The following is a 12,623-nucleotide window of genomic DNA, read 5'->3' as shown; positions in this document are numbered from 1 at the left end:
AGCAATGACTGCAACGAAGTGTTTCCTGTAACCGTTGGTCAGTATCTCTCACATCAGATTTGAGGAATTTTGGCCCATCCCTCCTCACATAACTCATTCAAGTCGGTGACATTCGAGGGCTTCCTTGCATGGACAGCTCGCTTCAGCTCCTGCTAGAACATTTCGATGGGGTTTAGGCCCGGACTTTGACTAAGCCCATTGTAAAAAAGCTGAATGTCTTCTTCTGCAGCCATTCGTTTGTAGATCTGCTTGTATGGTTAGGATCATTGTCTTGCTGCAAGACCCACTTTCGATTCAGCTTCAGCTCACGGACGGATGGCCTGTGATTTTCCTCTAGAATCTTCTGATACAATGCAGAATTCATGGTTGTGTCAATGCAGCCCTAAACCATCACATTCCCACCACCACGCTTGACGGTTGAAATGAGGTTCTTCTGTTCGAAAGCAGTGTTTGGTTTTCGCCAAACATAACGATTCTCATTGAGGCCAAAAAGTTCTACCTTTGACTTGTTTGTCCAGAGAACATTGTTCCGGAAGTCTTGTGGATAATTCATATGCTCTTTGGCGAACTTCAGACGGGCAACAATGCTCTTTTTGGAGAGAAGTGGTTTTCTCCTTGCTATCCTTCCATGAACACCATTCTGGTTCAGTCGTTTTTTGATAGTTGAATCATGAACACTCACATTAGCCAAGGCGAGAGTAGCCTGCAGATCCTTGGATGTTTCTCTGGGGTTCTTTGTGACTTTCTTGATGCTTTTCCAGTTTGTTCTTGGAGACATTTTGGTAAGATGACCGCTCCTGGGTAGGGTGACTGTTGTCCTTCTTTCTCCATTTGTCGACTATATGTCTGACAGTGGATTGGTGGAGCCCACACGTCCTTCGAAATGGTTTTGTAACCCTTTTTGGACTGATGAGCATCAATAACTTTTTCTGAGGTCCTTCCTCAGGGATTTCCTTTGATCGTGGCATGACTTGTTTCCACGCACTTGTGTGGTGAAGACCAAACTCACAAAGTTTCTGATCTTTAAATAGGGTGGCGCCTCCCAAACTATCCTCTCAAGATCTACGTACTTATTTAAACACCTGATTCTAATTATTTCCTTAATTGGCCTAATGAAACCAGGAGTTCACTTACTTTTTGCACATACTCTGAACCTTAATAACTCATTGTTTCTAGATTTGAAAACTGGAGGACCCGGTGAAAAATCCACGCGACCACGGGGAGAGACACGCAAACTCTAAATTTACAGCAGGCGTTAGGGTTGGGATCGAACCCAACGACCTATTTGCATACCAGGCAAGGTAGTTAAGATCTTGCCCCAAATCTGTCCTCGTTCGATCGTCATCGAGTCACCCACCTCAAGACACTCCAGGAGTTGCAAAACCATCTCGCCCGCGTCGTCCTCGGCACCTGTCATGCAGCTTCCAAGGTCTTGATTCTCTTCTTCCTCTCCCCCTGTGGCCTTGCTCTACAGCTCACGGTGGAATTTATCCGCAGCAGTGCCACTCGTAACCTCCTCCTCCTCTCTCACCAAGGACCCAGGGCCGGCAGTGTCAGGCGGCGTTTCTCAGCGTGGTAGAAGCCCCCACCGGCCGGAGAGCCATCTCGTCGCACATTCACAGCGGAGGCATTCAATCTACACGGACTATGAATGGACCCACCTCTTTCTTAAAGGTCAACTCTTTTTTTTATGAATGCCTACCTCTTTCGTCTGTCTTTTCTGTGAAAAAGAGCTTGATAGCTCATCGGATTCCTCCAGTATGAATAAAGATTCGGAGACTGGCTTTCCAGTGACGCTGTTGGTTCCGTGCTTCAGAGTAAATCATTTGTGTCCGTGAAATGTGTGCTTTATAAATCGCATCATTACTATTATGACTTGCTTGCCACGTTCTCTTCTGGACTTCTGCGTTGCTTAATCCTGTCGTGCCAAGAAACGCTCAACATCCGTCTCAGATACTTTAAAGTATGCAGTTGATATGAATGAAATATCATTTCAATTGGCCACTGCAGTAAACTTATAATATAAATATCACTGCCCACGCATTATAACGTAATCATTATTTATAACCATGATTCGATTATCCGATTAGCCAACCATTCACATAGATTAGCCAACCATTCACACGAAACGTCGTGAGCTTTTATTGATTTTTTTTTTATCTACGTGACTTTACCGGAAAAAAAACAAAGAATATTCACATAGCTGTCAACCCATACGGTTTACCGCGTATTCTTGTACCGGGAAATTGAGTCTTCAGCTCCATACCACGTACAGCCGTTTCAATGGGGGACAAAACTATTTTTCGTGTATTTGTTTGTGTTTCTCCCTTGTGATGGGACTTTGTACGATGAGCGTTGATATTTATCAGGGTACGGGGTGACCAATAATGTCTGAATTGGTCTGTAATAAGAAGGCACTGATAAGGGGTTGATAGGTATGTAGTGGTGAGTGTACTCGTGGTTAGTGTAGAGTGGTGAATAAACTAGTGGTGAATGTACAAGTGGTGAGTGTAGAGTGGTGAGTAAACTAGTGGTGAGTGTACTAGTGGTGAGTGTACTAGTGGTGAGTGTAGTGGTGAGTGTGCTAGAGGTGAGTGTGCTAGTGGTGAGTGTGCTAGTGGTGAGTGTACTAGTGGTGAGTGTAGTAGTGGTGAGTGTACGAGTGCTCATTGTCTATTTGTTTACGTTTGTCCCTTGTGATGGGACTTTGTAGGATGAACATTGATATTTATAACGGCACGGGGCGACCAATAATGTCGAGAATTGATCTGTAATAAGGTAGAACACTGATAGGGGGTTGACAGATATCCATACTCTTAGTTTTTTCGGTAATGTCACGTAGGTAAAAATAACAATAAAATAATAAGAATAAATGAAAATTACTCAAATTTATTTTTACCTACGTGACTTTACCGAAAAAACCTAAGAGTATGAATCCTTGCAGTCACGAAAGCTTCAAATCTAGCATGAATGACATATATCCATTCAGCTACCCCGATTAACCGCCACGTGTCACGGTTATTCGGCTAAGTGAGCGGGCGGTTCATAGCCCCTCCCCCTCCCACGCTGGCCCCTCCCCCTTTCCTGCCCCCTCCTTCTGCCCTCGGCCCCCTCCCCAGTGAAATGCGCGGGAAGCCGCCAGCGTCGTCGCCGCGCAGCCCAGAGAAGTCGAACGTCGAGCGGTCGCTCGATCCGCCTTCGTCTCCCCGCATCGGCGCTCGGCGCGCGGCTGCTCTGGCCTAGGCCCTGGGTATCGCCCCCCCCCACGCCTGCGAGAGAGACTTGAAGTGAAAATGGCGGGTAAGTGTAAGCTCGTCATCTCCCGCGCCTTTTCTCTCTTTCCTCTCTCTTTGTCTGTCCGGCCTCTCATCTCCGCTGTCTTATCGCGTGAATCTGGGGCTGCGGGAGACGATGGCGTTGGGGGGGGAGGGCGGACGTGGAGGCCTCGGCGCGGCGGGCGAGAGAGCAGGCGAGCGAGGCCTGCGCGCCGTGGGAGTTGGGCCCGCGTCGTCCCTGCCTCGGGATTGAGACGAGTTTCGAGTTGGGTTAATGTTTAGGGGTTAGAGTGAGGAACCAGGGTCGGCTTCGTGACAAGGGGAGTGTGGCTAGGATCTATGTGAAGGGTTGAGATAGACTGCTGTGTTGGGATAGAGTTGAAAAATGTCCGAGTGATTTCCTGCCCAATTGAGCGTTGTGGCATTGGTGCTTGGCTCCTGTTTACAGTTCTGAGATGGGGGGGGGGGGGTAATTCCACGTTCTTATGGCAGCGGGGACGAGCGAGTTCATCCATGGAACAACCGCTTGACTTCTCCAGAGTGGTAGGCGATTTTATCGGCCCCTGGAAGGGATGATGGGCTGAGTCAAGTCCCAACAGGATCTGAAATGGGCAACCTTCCTATCACTTAGTCGCTGTATTTAGGGTTATAGATGATGTGAAGGTTTAGGCATCAAGTTCAAGTGTATTTTGTTTCACCTGGTGAGAACTCAAGAGGCAGGAAATAATCATTTTTGTGGCCCAGGTCAAAAACAAACTAAAGCAACCGTGCACACATATAAGTGCAAATAAAGGTTTAGGGATGGGGTTTAAGGTTTTAGTCACTGCTTTTATGGGTGAGGTTAGCATTCGATTGGATGCGGTCAGGCGAAGGTTGTTATGTTTAGGGTGGATATTAACGGGTACAGTAGCAATGTTTCTGGATGAGGAGAGGCTTAGGGGTGAGTTTAGATTTTTTGTATTTGGTTAGGGATGAAGGTTTAGTTAGTTATAGACGAGGGAAGAGGTTGTGATGGTGTGACGATTATATATGGGGTTGGATATTAATGTAATCCAAGGTATGAGATTTAGGTTAGAGACATGGTCGGCGGTGGGGTTTAGTTTTAGCATTTGTTTACAGCTATGGGTGAAGATGATTTTTGAAATTTGTCTAGGAACTGGGGATGTAGTTGGTGATGTGATTATTGTACCATGTGAAAGTTTTGCTTTGTCTTTGCTTTGTGCTCTAGGTTTAAGTCAAATGCAAGCAAAGTTGGCTGCATATAAATCGGACACAAACGAAGCCATCTCACTAAAACTAGGTAAAGTAATGTGTAAACTGTTGCCATATCCAGTAGACTCGATTATACGCGCTAGCGACGGGGAGGATGGCCGCGAATAATCTTAAAATAGACATTTTCTGTGGATCTCTATGCCAAAACCCGCTAATATAGGCATAAATTATGTTCGGTTTAAGCACTTGACCTGCAGTAAAAATTTCCAAGAATAACAATGCATACCTGTCAACCCCATATCAGTGCCTATCTTATTACAGACCAATTCATAGCTTATTGATCACCCCGTGGCCCTTATAAATCTCAACGTCCATCCTACAAAGCCCCATCATAAGGGAGAAACACAAACAAATAGACAATTATTTTTGCCGGTATTGAAATGCCTGTACGCCGTATGGACCTGAAAAATAATTTTTCCTGTACAAGATTACAGGTTAAACCGTATGATGGGTTGACAGGTATGATCATGTATAACTGATGATTAATTTGGGTTTAAGGGAAAATCCATCGGTTATTAATTTGTCAATCTCAGTGTGCACAGTTAATCCGCAAATGGGATAAAGACATCTGTTGAAATATTGCGTGGCACTGAGTGAAAAAAACTTTCGCTACCGTGTGCAGCATTGGATTACCTGGCATGAATTCCACATGCGTGTGTAACTCATGCAACTGTTGCTATTAATCCACATTGATGTTACGTGTAGGGCTTGACTTGTTGCTGTTGTTATGTCCCAATGTACAGTGCGGTTTGTGTGTTTGCAGTGAGAAACCTGGAGGATCTAGAGGATGATGAAACAACATTTAAGCCGGAGTATAGCCACCAAGTTTTTGATGACAAGTACGTCGTGCACAGCTTAACCTACCTATACAAGCACCGCGATGTTTTTTTTGACCATTTACTTATTATTATGCTGTGAAATGTGCTTTGGAGTTGTGTTAATATGCTTAGTATGTGGTTGATCTAGAAAATGGACACAGTGACGTGTAAAACACTTGGCCTTGACAATTTGCCCCGTTGGTTGCATGGGAGATGTAAGCAAATGGGACGTGCTCCAATCCTTGAATTAAGCCGATAGCTTAAAAACAGGGTGACTATTCCAGACTGTATTTTTTTCTAATATTTTAGAAATTAATAGTTATATCCCAGACTTGTTTTATTTGCACTGTTGTGGAATACCGAATGCTTTGTTGGTGGTGTGTGACACTTTGATGGCCATGTATCGTGGCAGTGAGACGGTATTTGGATACCAGGGGTTGCAAATCCAGCTGTACTACAGTGCGTGTCGCCTCACCACTCTGCTGAACATCAAGTACACATCTCGAGTGGATGAAGCGTTCCACGGCCTGGAGGTGAAATAGCTCTACCTTTTGATAAATTAAAGTTGTTTTACCGTGTACACATTCAAGCAAATCCTTAGCTCGGCACTATCGTGTTACATTCAGAGATTTCATTTAGGAGATTTGCAAAAGCTGCTCTTCACATTATGCCTTGTTGTAAATGTTATATGTAACACATTAATATACCACAACATAACCACAAAGGCCTTTGTCTACACTTATTTAAAAATAAAACTTACGAAAGCTTTTACGCTATTTTTTTTTATTACATGATAGGGCGGTGATGTGAGCTAGCGGTAGCGTGTTCACTACTCGTTGCAGAGATTCGCGTTTGAAATTTAACAGCTGCCCTGATTATTACTGGAGATGTTATAAACATTTAAATGTGACATTGCTTTATGGGCATAAAAAATGTGTGACATTCGCAAGAGGAAGCCGTTGTGTGTTTGTGTCAGGGTCCAAATTTGTCAAAATTGAATATTACACCACAGATTATTCAATTGGTATTGTAGATAGCAAGCATCAGCCCCTACTGCCACAGGTCAGTTATGTATGTGCAATTATACACTGAAATGTTACTTTGTTAATTACTTTATTAATCTTGTTTAAATGGTGGATACTTTATAAATGTTGCTTTTTTGACCCATTATGTAACTGCAAATGAGATGACATTTCTTGATTTGTCTATAAATACAACAGAACATTGATCTTAAATTCCTGTTTTGTGAGTTTCGCTGTTTTTGATACACCATTTTTCAATTTACAAATAAATCCTCCACTTCTAAAATGTAACTTGACTGGTCCCTGGGAAAGCGTTCGAGATATTACTCTTTATGACTTGATCATCTGCATTACAAGTATACCAAAGCAAAACACTAAATGTACAATGTGCTGTGTTCCCCTTTCAGGCAGATGACATCGATGCGAAGCTGCGCAAGTACGTTCCACCAGGATGCTGTTCCAACGTGGATGACTTTGTTTCACTGCTCGAGAAAGATGCCTCGTTCAAACCGTTTGGAGAGCTTCTGCACACATACACCGTGCCAAGCCAGGAGACGGGCGGAGACATCACCTACCAGATCTACAAGGTGAGCCAGCGCTTCCTGTGGGTATAACCCTGGATCAGCTACACTTAACATCATATTGACTATATTTGAGAATCCTTGCATGGCTCTACCAGTGGAATTTACGTGTGGTACAGATACAATGGGAAGATGATGGATGCCTAGGTGTGGTCAATGGATGGGTTCCTGCTGTCAATTGTTATATGTGCTGATGCATTTGTCATTCATGATCACTTTGAGAAGTTGGGAGACTTTGGAGTTTCACTAACCTGTATTAATGTTTGCATATTATTTGCATACATTGTAATGGATTTATTCACACAGTTTGGATGTGTGGGGAGCATACTCATTTTAACCGATGAGTAGATTCATAATTACATCCTAAATTATCTTCACCTTATGTGTGACTTGCATAATAGTGGTAGATTTTGGTGACAGTAAATGCCAGGCATTGAAAACCACTCTCTTCTCACAGGCTGATATGACAAATTCAGGTTTCAAAGAGTTCCATTCCAGGCTTCAAACCTTCCTCATCTGGTTCATTGAGACTGCAAGCTTCATTGATGTGGATGATGAGAGGTGGAACTATTTCCTGCTGTAAGTACTGACTCTTAACTAAAAAGGAACGCATGATCCATGACACACTGTACAGCATCTCGGCTTATCAAATTATGTAAACAGATTCCAAATAGTCACGATGGCTTTCTGTATTTGTAAAATATTTGTGGTTATTAAAAAAAAATTGTGAAATGGATGCCACTACTTTTAATAGGTGAAATACTGAAGTGCATTTGTTATTTTTATGTTTTCCAAACAACGTGGAGTATATTTGTGCGTTAGCTCTGTTCATAATGGAAGGGATAATAACCCTCGCAAAGATGATCCTACATAACCAAACTGTCATAGAAGTTTGTGTTGCTGCTTTTCGCTTACCCTGTACAAAACCTGCCAAATTTAACAAAGGGCTGCCCAAGCCTCCGAGGCTATTTACTATCTACTATTTTCACCAATGCAAATAATCAGCTTCCGTACTTCTAATTTAATACTTCCAAAGGCAAACGGAATGTGTTACATAATCCATGCGTATTGCATGATTTATCCTAACTTGTTTGATAAGTCGTAACATAAGCAAACTATGATGTCTTCACTGCCAGTTCAATCCTGCATGTCTGGGATCAGTCGTATAGTAGTAGCGTACGACACATTTGGCTCTGGTACTGGAGGAACAGCTGCATCACGCTCGAGAGCCGGGACAAAAACATTGACAAAGCGTGCGTTTGTAGTGATGTCTGGCATAGCGCTCCTTGTCAAAGTTAAGAGTCTGCAAAGCTGTTTTATTTCGACATTGAGACACTTCTGTAAGATCGAGTTGAAGTTTCAGAGACACGCCCTTTCCTGCAGCTTTACAGTGGTAATGAATGCGGTACTACTTTGAATTTATAAATATTGTTTTAATTTTTATATATTAACTTGAAAGTGTCTAAAGGACACCATATTGGATGTGGTGAGTGAGTCTTTTTATCATGTTATGACGAATTTGGCATGTTATGATTTTAAATATAAAATTATAGTGATTGAATTATTGATCGTAAAGTTTACATTTTTAATAAACATGCACAGCACATATCTACTGCCTCCTTAAGGAGAAAGGCTTAATAATAACCACACTAGTGTGCTAAAAGAGTGCGCGTGCTGTATTGTGTAAGTGTAGATGATGGTACGTATCCATTACACAGATACGAGAAGTACATGCAGGATGGCTCTCCCCGCTACGCCGTTGCAGGCTACATGACCGTCTACAGTTACTATGCCTACCCTGACAAAACACGGCCACGCATCAGGTACCTTATGCAACCATCGCAACATGCCTACCCACACTCATTGCATTTCTTGACATCCTCTTATTTGACGGTGATTTAGCTTTACTTACATATGTGTCTGGTTGCAAGTATATCTTATAATGTGAATGCGTATGGACATGTTATATTGTGACCTTCTGGGCATAATCGAAAGCAGAAAATTCCAGCATCATAATTGCTTACCCCTAACTAGTTTCGGCAGCTGGCTGTAACACCTTGCTACCTTCCTCGGGGTTTGTTTCAACCCTGGAGGAAGGCATTTTCATCCTCTGTAGTGCCCATAAGCACACTTTGTCGTGTATCTGGTACCTTTTCTTACCTATATTTGTTTTTGTGATCATACATATTCAGAGTTGGATCATGTCACAGGAGATGGGAAAACACAGCACATGCCGCTCATGCCTTGTTTGCAGCAGAATTATCTATGAATAGCCCCCCCCTTGCACTGTGTGCATGTACGTGCGTGGTGTTTGTGTTGTTGCGCTTGTGCTTTGAGTAGCCAAATGCTGGTGCTCCCGCCATATCAGGGCGAGAGCCACGGTGCCCGTCTGCTGGAGGCCGTGCATCGATTCTACATCGCCGAGCCCAATGTGCTCGACATCACGGGTACACCGCCCTCACCGCACCCCCCCACCACCCCCCCCCCTCCCCGCAGCTGTCTGCATCCACGTCTAGGGAGGCCCGTGTAATGTGTCACCTTTGACCGCTCGGCAAACACGTCTGGGGTGGCTGGGATTTGTTAGCGGACTCCTGAGTGACCCCAGATGCAGGGTTGGGCAATTACACTTCTGTTCCGTGGATTTTTTAATCTCATGCCGGGAAGCGGGAGTGGTTTCTCGCCCCAATTCCAGTGTTAAATATTTAGTTCCTTTCCCCTTTTTTGCCTGCCTTGTGCAAATAGTTCAGACAGACATTAAACTCAATACATTTTATCTTATGTAAAACACCAGAGGACTGCCCACCAATTGGTTTCTGTTTCAAATTATTTAAAGTGTTACAATTTCAAGTGACGTAAGCACAAAATACAAATTATTGACATTCAAGTTACTCGTTAAGGAGGCATTCCTAATGCGGTATGAGCACATTTGTTGTGTTTTTAGTAAATATTTAAATTGTCTGTATACAATTGTACAATATACATATGCAAAACACGAAACAATTATTGCATTTTCACGAAATACTGCTTCAAGCCATTTCATGTAAGGACCCATAGTTGTAGCTGAAGATGTTTATTTGTGCATCTCGAACACGCGTGGCGACTCTCCACAGCTGAGGACCCGTCGGAGAACTTCTCGCGCTTGCGAGACTTTGTGGACACTAAGTTGTGCATGGCGCTGCCCGCCTTCTCCCCGGACAAACTTCTGCTCGGTTTCACCCGTACCATGGCCACCGAGGCCCAGATGCGCCTCAAAGTCAACAAGGTGTGTGATGATGGGTGCTGCTTAGGGGGCAGGGGGCCCTTTGTATTCATGCTCGTTCGCTTGGCGCAACCTCCCTGTGCCCACTACTGCTGCTGCAGTGGGGCCTGAGCTGGGTTGATAATTTTTGGGGCACGAAGCCCTGATGAGCATCGCAAAGAGATGGTTAAGCATGATTGTACGTTCATGCAAATTTTATTAATTGATTTAGAAAATGTGATCAAAGGTGTATAACAACCAGAGACAATCTTTGAGAACATTTAGCAATATTAGCACAACATTTAAATGTAATTTTGGATCTCAATTAAAATATTTAAACAATTGTCCAAAGGCATCAATAGAAAATCATACACAGTACACCCATGATCATACATTAATGTAAACCAGCGGTGGCCAACCAACATCTCCCGAGCCACATGCGGCTTTTTAATCGACCACATGCGGCTCTATCGAAGGGGCATAATGTAGAATGTACTATAACGGTAGCAAAGAATAATGAATGTCTCCGTACTTTGGCCGAAAACTGTCAAAATATATAAACACACTTGGGTCTTTGCAAAACTTGTGGGTATTTTTTGGCTCTCGGTCTGTTACAGGTTGGCCACCCCCGATCTAAACAAATACATTTCAAAGCGACATATAAAGTGTCGTTCGAAGCACTTGCATTCACATTGACAAAGTATTTCCCTGAATGAAGGGTTCCACCGGTGGTCTTTTATGTGGCTCACGTTTTGTGTGTGCGTGTGTGTGCGCCATTCGCTGTTGGCGTGCACTGTGCAGCGGCAGGCGCGGCGCGTGTACGAGATCTTGAGGCTGAAGGCAACGGATGGGAGCAACCAGAAGCAGTTTGAACTCTACTGCCAGGATGTGAAGCAGAGGCTCAACTTGCCCTTCAAGGTAACAATGACAAAGGTGGAAAAACGGATTTTGTGAAGAAACTTTCGGATTCGTATACTGGCTAAAATGTTGAGTGGTACCATGTGGCCCCATAAAGTCTATCTCTTAAAAAAGTCTGTAATCCTGCAGGCATGTCCTGCTTGTTTTAACCGTAAAAATACACGCCACCTGATTCTCAGTAGATGTTAAATATCCCGTTACATTATTTAAAAAGGGGTAGACCATTGTTTGCTGGCGTTATGATCAAAATTTGCCAAGATTTGAAAAATTACCTGAAAAAAATGTCTCAATTGGAATAACTGAGCAATGTCACCCGGTACTGTGAAACTACCAGAGATTATATCTGAGAAATAGCACCTTAGTTTTCCTCTGTAAGAATTACATAAATACCAAATATACTCAATTATTATTACTTTATCTAATGTGGGAATCATTGATGTCACCCATTTAGGATCCCCTCTTGGGATGCTTCCTTTTGTAAAGTTATTCTAATACAGATTATTTTCCATGAAAATTTTTATTTAAAATAGTTGAAATGTTAAATATTTCAAAACGTATTAAATTATGTTTTATCATTACCAAGTATTTGGCCGATACCATTTTGCTACGTTTTAAAACATATCCACATGTTTAAAAAATAAAATGCATAATATAATAACCATATTAAAAATGTTGATCAGACATGAATAGGGTTTTGGCAATCGAGTGCTCTGCTTTAGGCTCTACCCGTGCGTATGTTTTGCGTTTCGTATGTGTCTGTGTCTGTGCGCTGTTGGAGCAGAAAAACAACCGCGAGCTGGAGAAGATGCGCCGCTTTCTGAACTCGGAGGAGCTGACGGCACAGCTGCAGCAGCTGGACCCTGTGCGACAGGAGCAGTGGCTGGAGGAGCAGCTGCAGGAGACGCTTGTGCAGTACCGCCGCGTGCTTGAGCGCATCGCACAAGCCTAGCGTCCTCGCAGGGCCCCACGTTAGGGGCGCTTGTGCTTTGCTGCACAACACACACAGTTTGGCCGTTGATTGTTAATCCCCCTGCGACGGCGAGGTCATCGGAGCGTGTTGCGTTGGCGCCGATCGCTCGCCCCGTGCGCGAGGACGGTTTGCGTGCTGCAGTGTTGTGTTCGGCAAAGTAGAGGAGGCGACCCCTGTTGACGCAAAGTCGAGCGATAAAATAAAGGAAAACTCCTGTACTCCCTGCACCAACATGAGCAGTCGGCGCAGCTTGTGCTGGGAATTTGGACAGCACTGATAATGCGAGGCAGCTGTGATGCCACCAATTTGAAGTTGGTTGTGGTCATACTGAGCACTGAAGGTGGCACTGCAGTGTATAAGCAGTTCTCTGCTATCATAAAAAAGTTTGTTTTGTATCATAGGTCACACTTGTAAGCAAACTAACAGTCTTTGTGAATCTACGTGTGGGATTTGAAGCAAATTACAAAGCATTTAGTTCACTTGTAAACGGTGCCTACCTTTTGCTTTACCAGTGCTGTCCACCAAATGT

General features: G+C 43.6%; 1 protein-coding gene across 1 annotated transcript; it reads left to right on the top strand.

Annotated features, from left to right (window-relative positions):
- The first annotated feature begins 3,252 nt into the window (after window positions 1-3,252).
- HAT1 (histone acetyltransferase 1) lies at window positions 3,253-12,304 on the top strand. The gene is made up of 11 exons (XM_078871056.1): window positions 3,253-3,300; window positions 4,504-4,575; window positions 5,311-5,386; window positions 5,778-5,898; window positions 6,795-6,974; window positions 7,426-7,547; window positions 8,687-8,791; window positions 9,309-9,415; window positions 10,079-10,230; window positions 11,008-11,124; window positions 11,906-12,304. The coding sequence occupies exons 1-11, from the start codon at window positions 3,294-3,296 to the stop codon at window positions 12,071-12,073; spliced, it is 1,227 nt and encodes a 408-aa protein (XP_078727182.1). The 5' UTR covers window positions 3,253-3,293; the 3' UTR covers window positions 12,074-12,304.
- Window positions 12,305-12,623: the final 319 nt, after the last annotated feature.

Source organism: Lampetra fluviatilis, chromosome 31 (genome assembly GCF_964198595.1).
Source record: "Lampetra fluviatilis chromosome 31, kcLamFluv1.1, whole genome shotgun sequence".
NCBI classification, from domain to species: Eukaryota; Metazoa; Chordata; class Hyperoartia; order Petromyzontiformes; family Petromyzontidae; genus Lampetra; species Lampetra fluviatilis.
The sequence above is the reverse complement of the archived record's forward strand: the minus strand, read 5'-3'. Positions and strand labels throughout refer to the sequence as shown.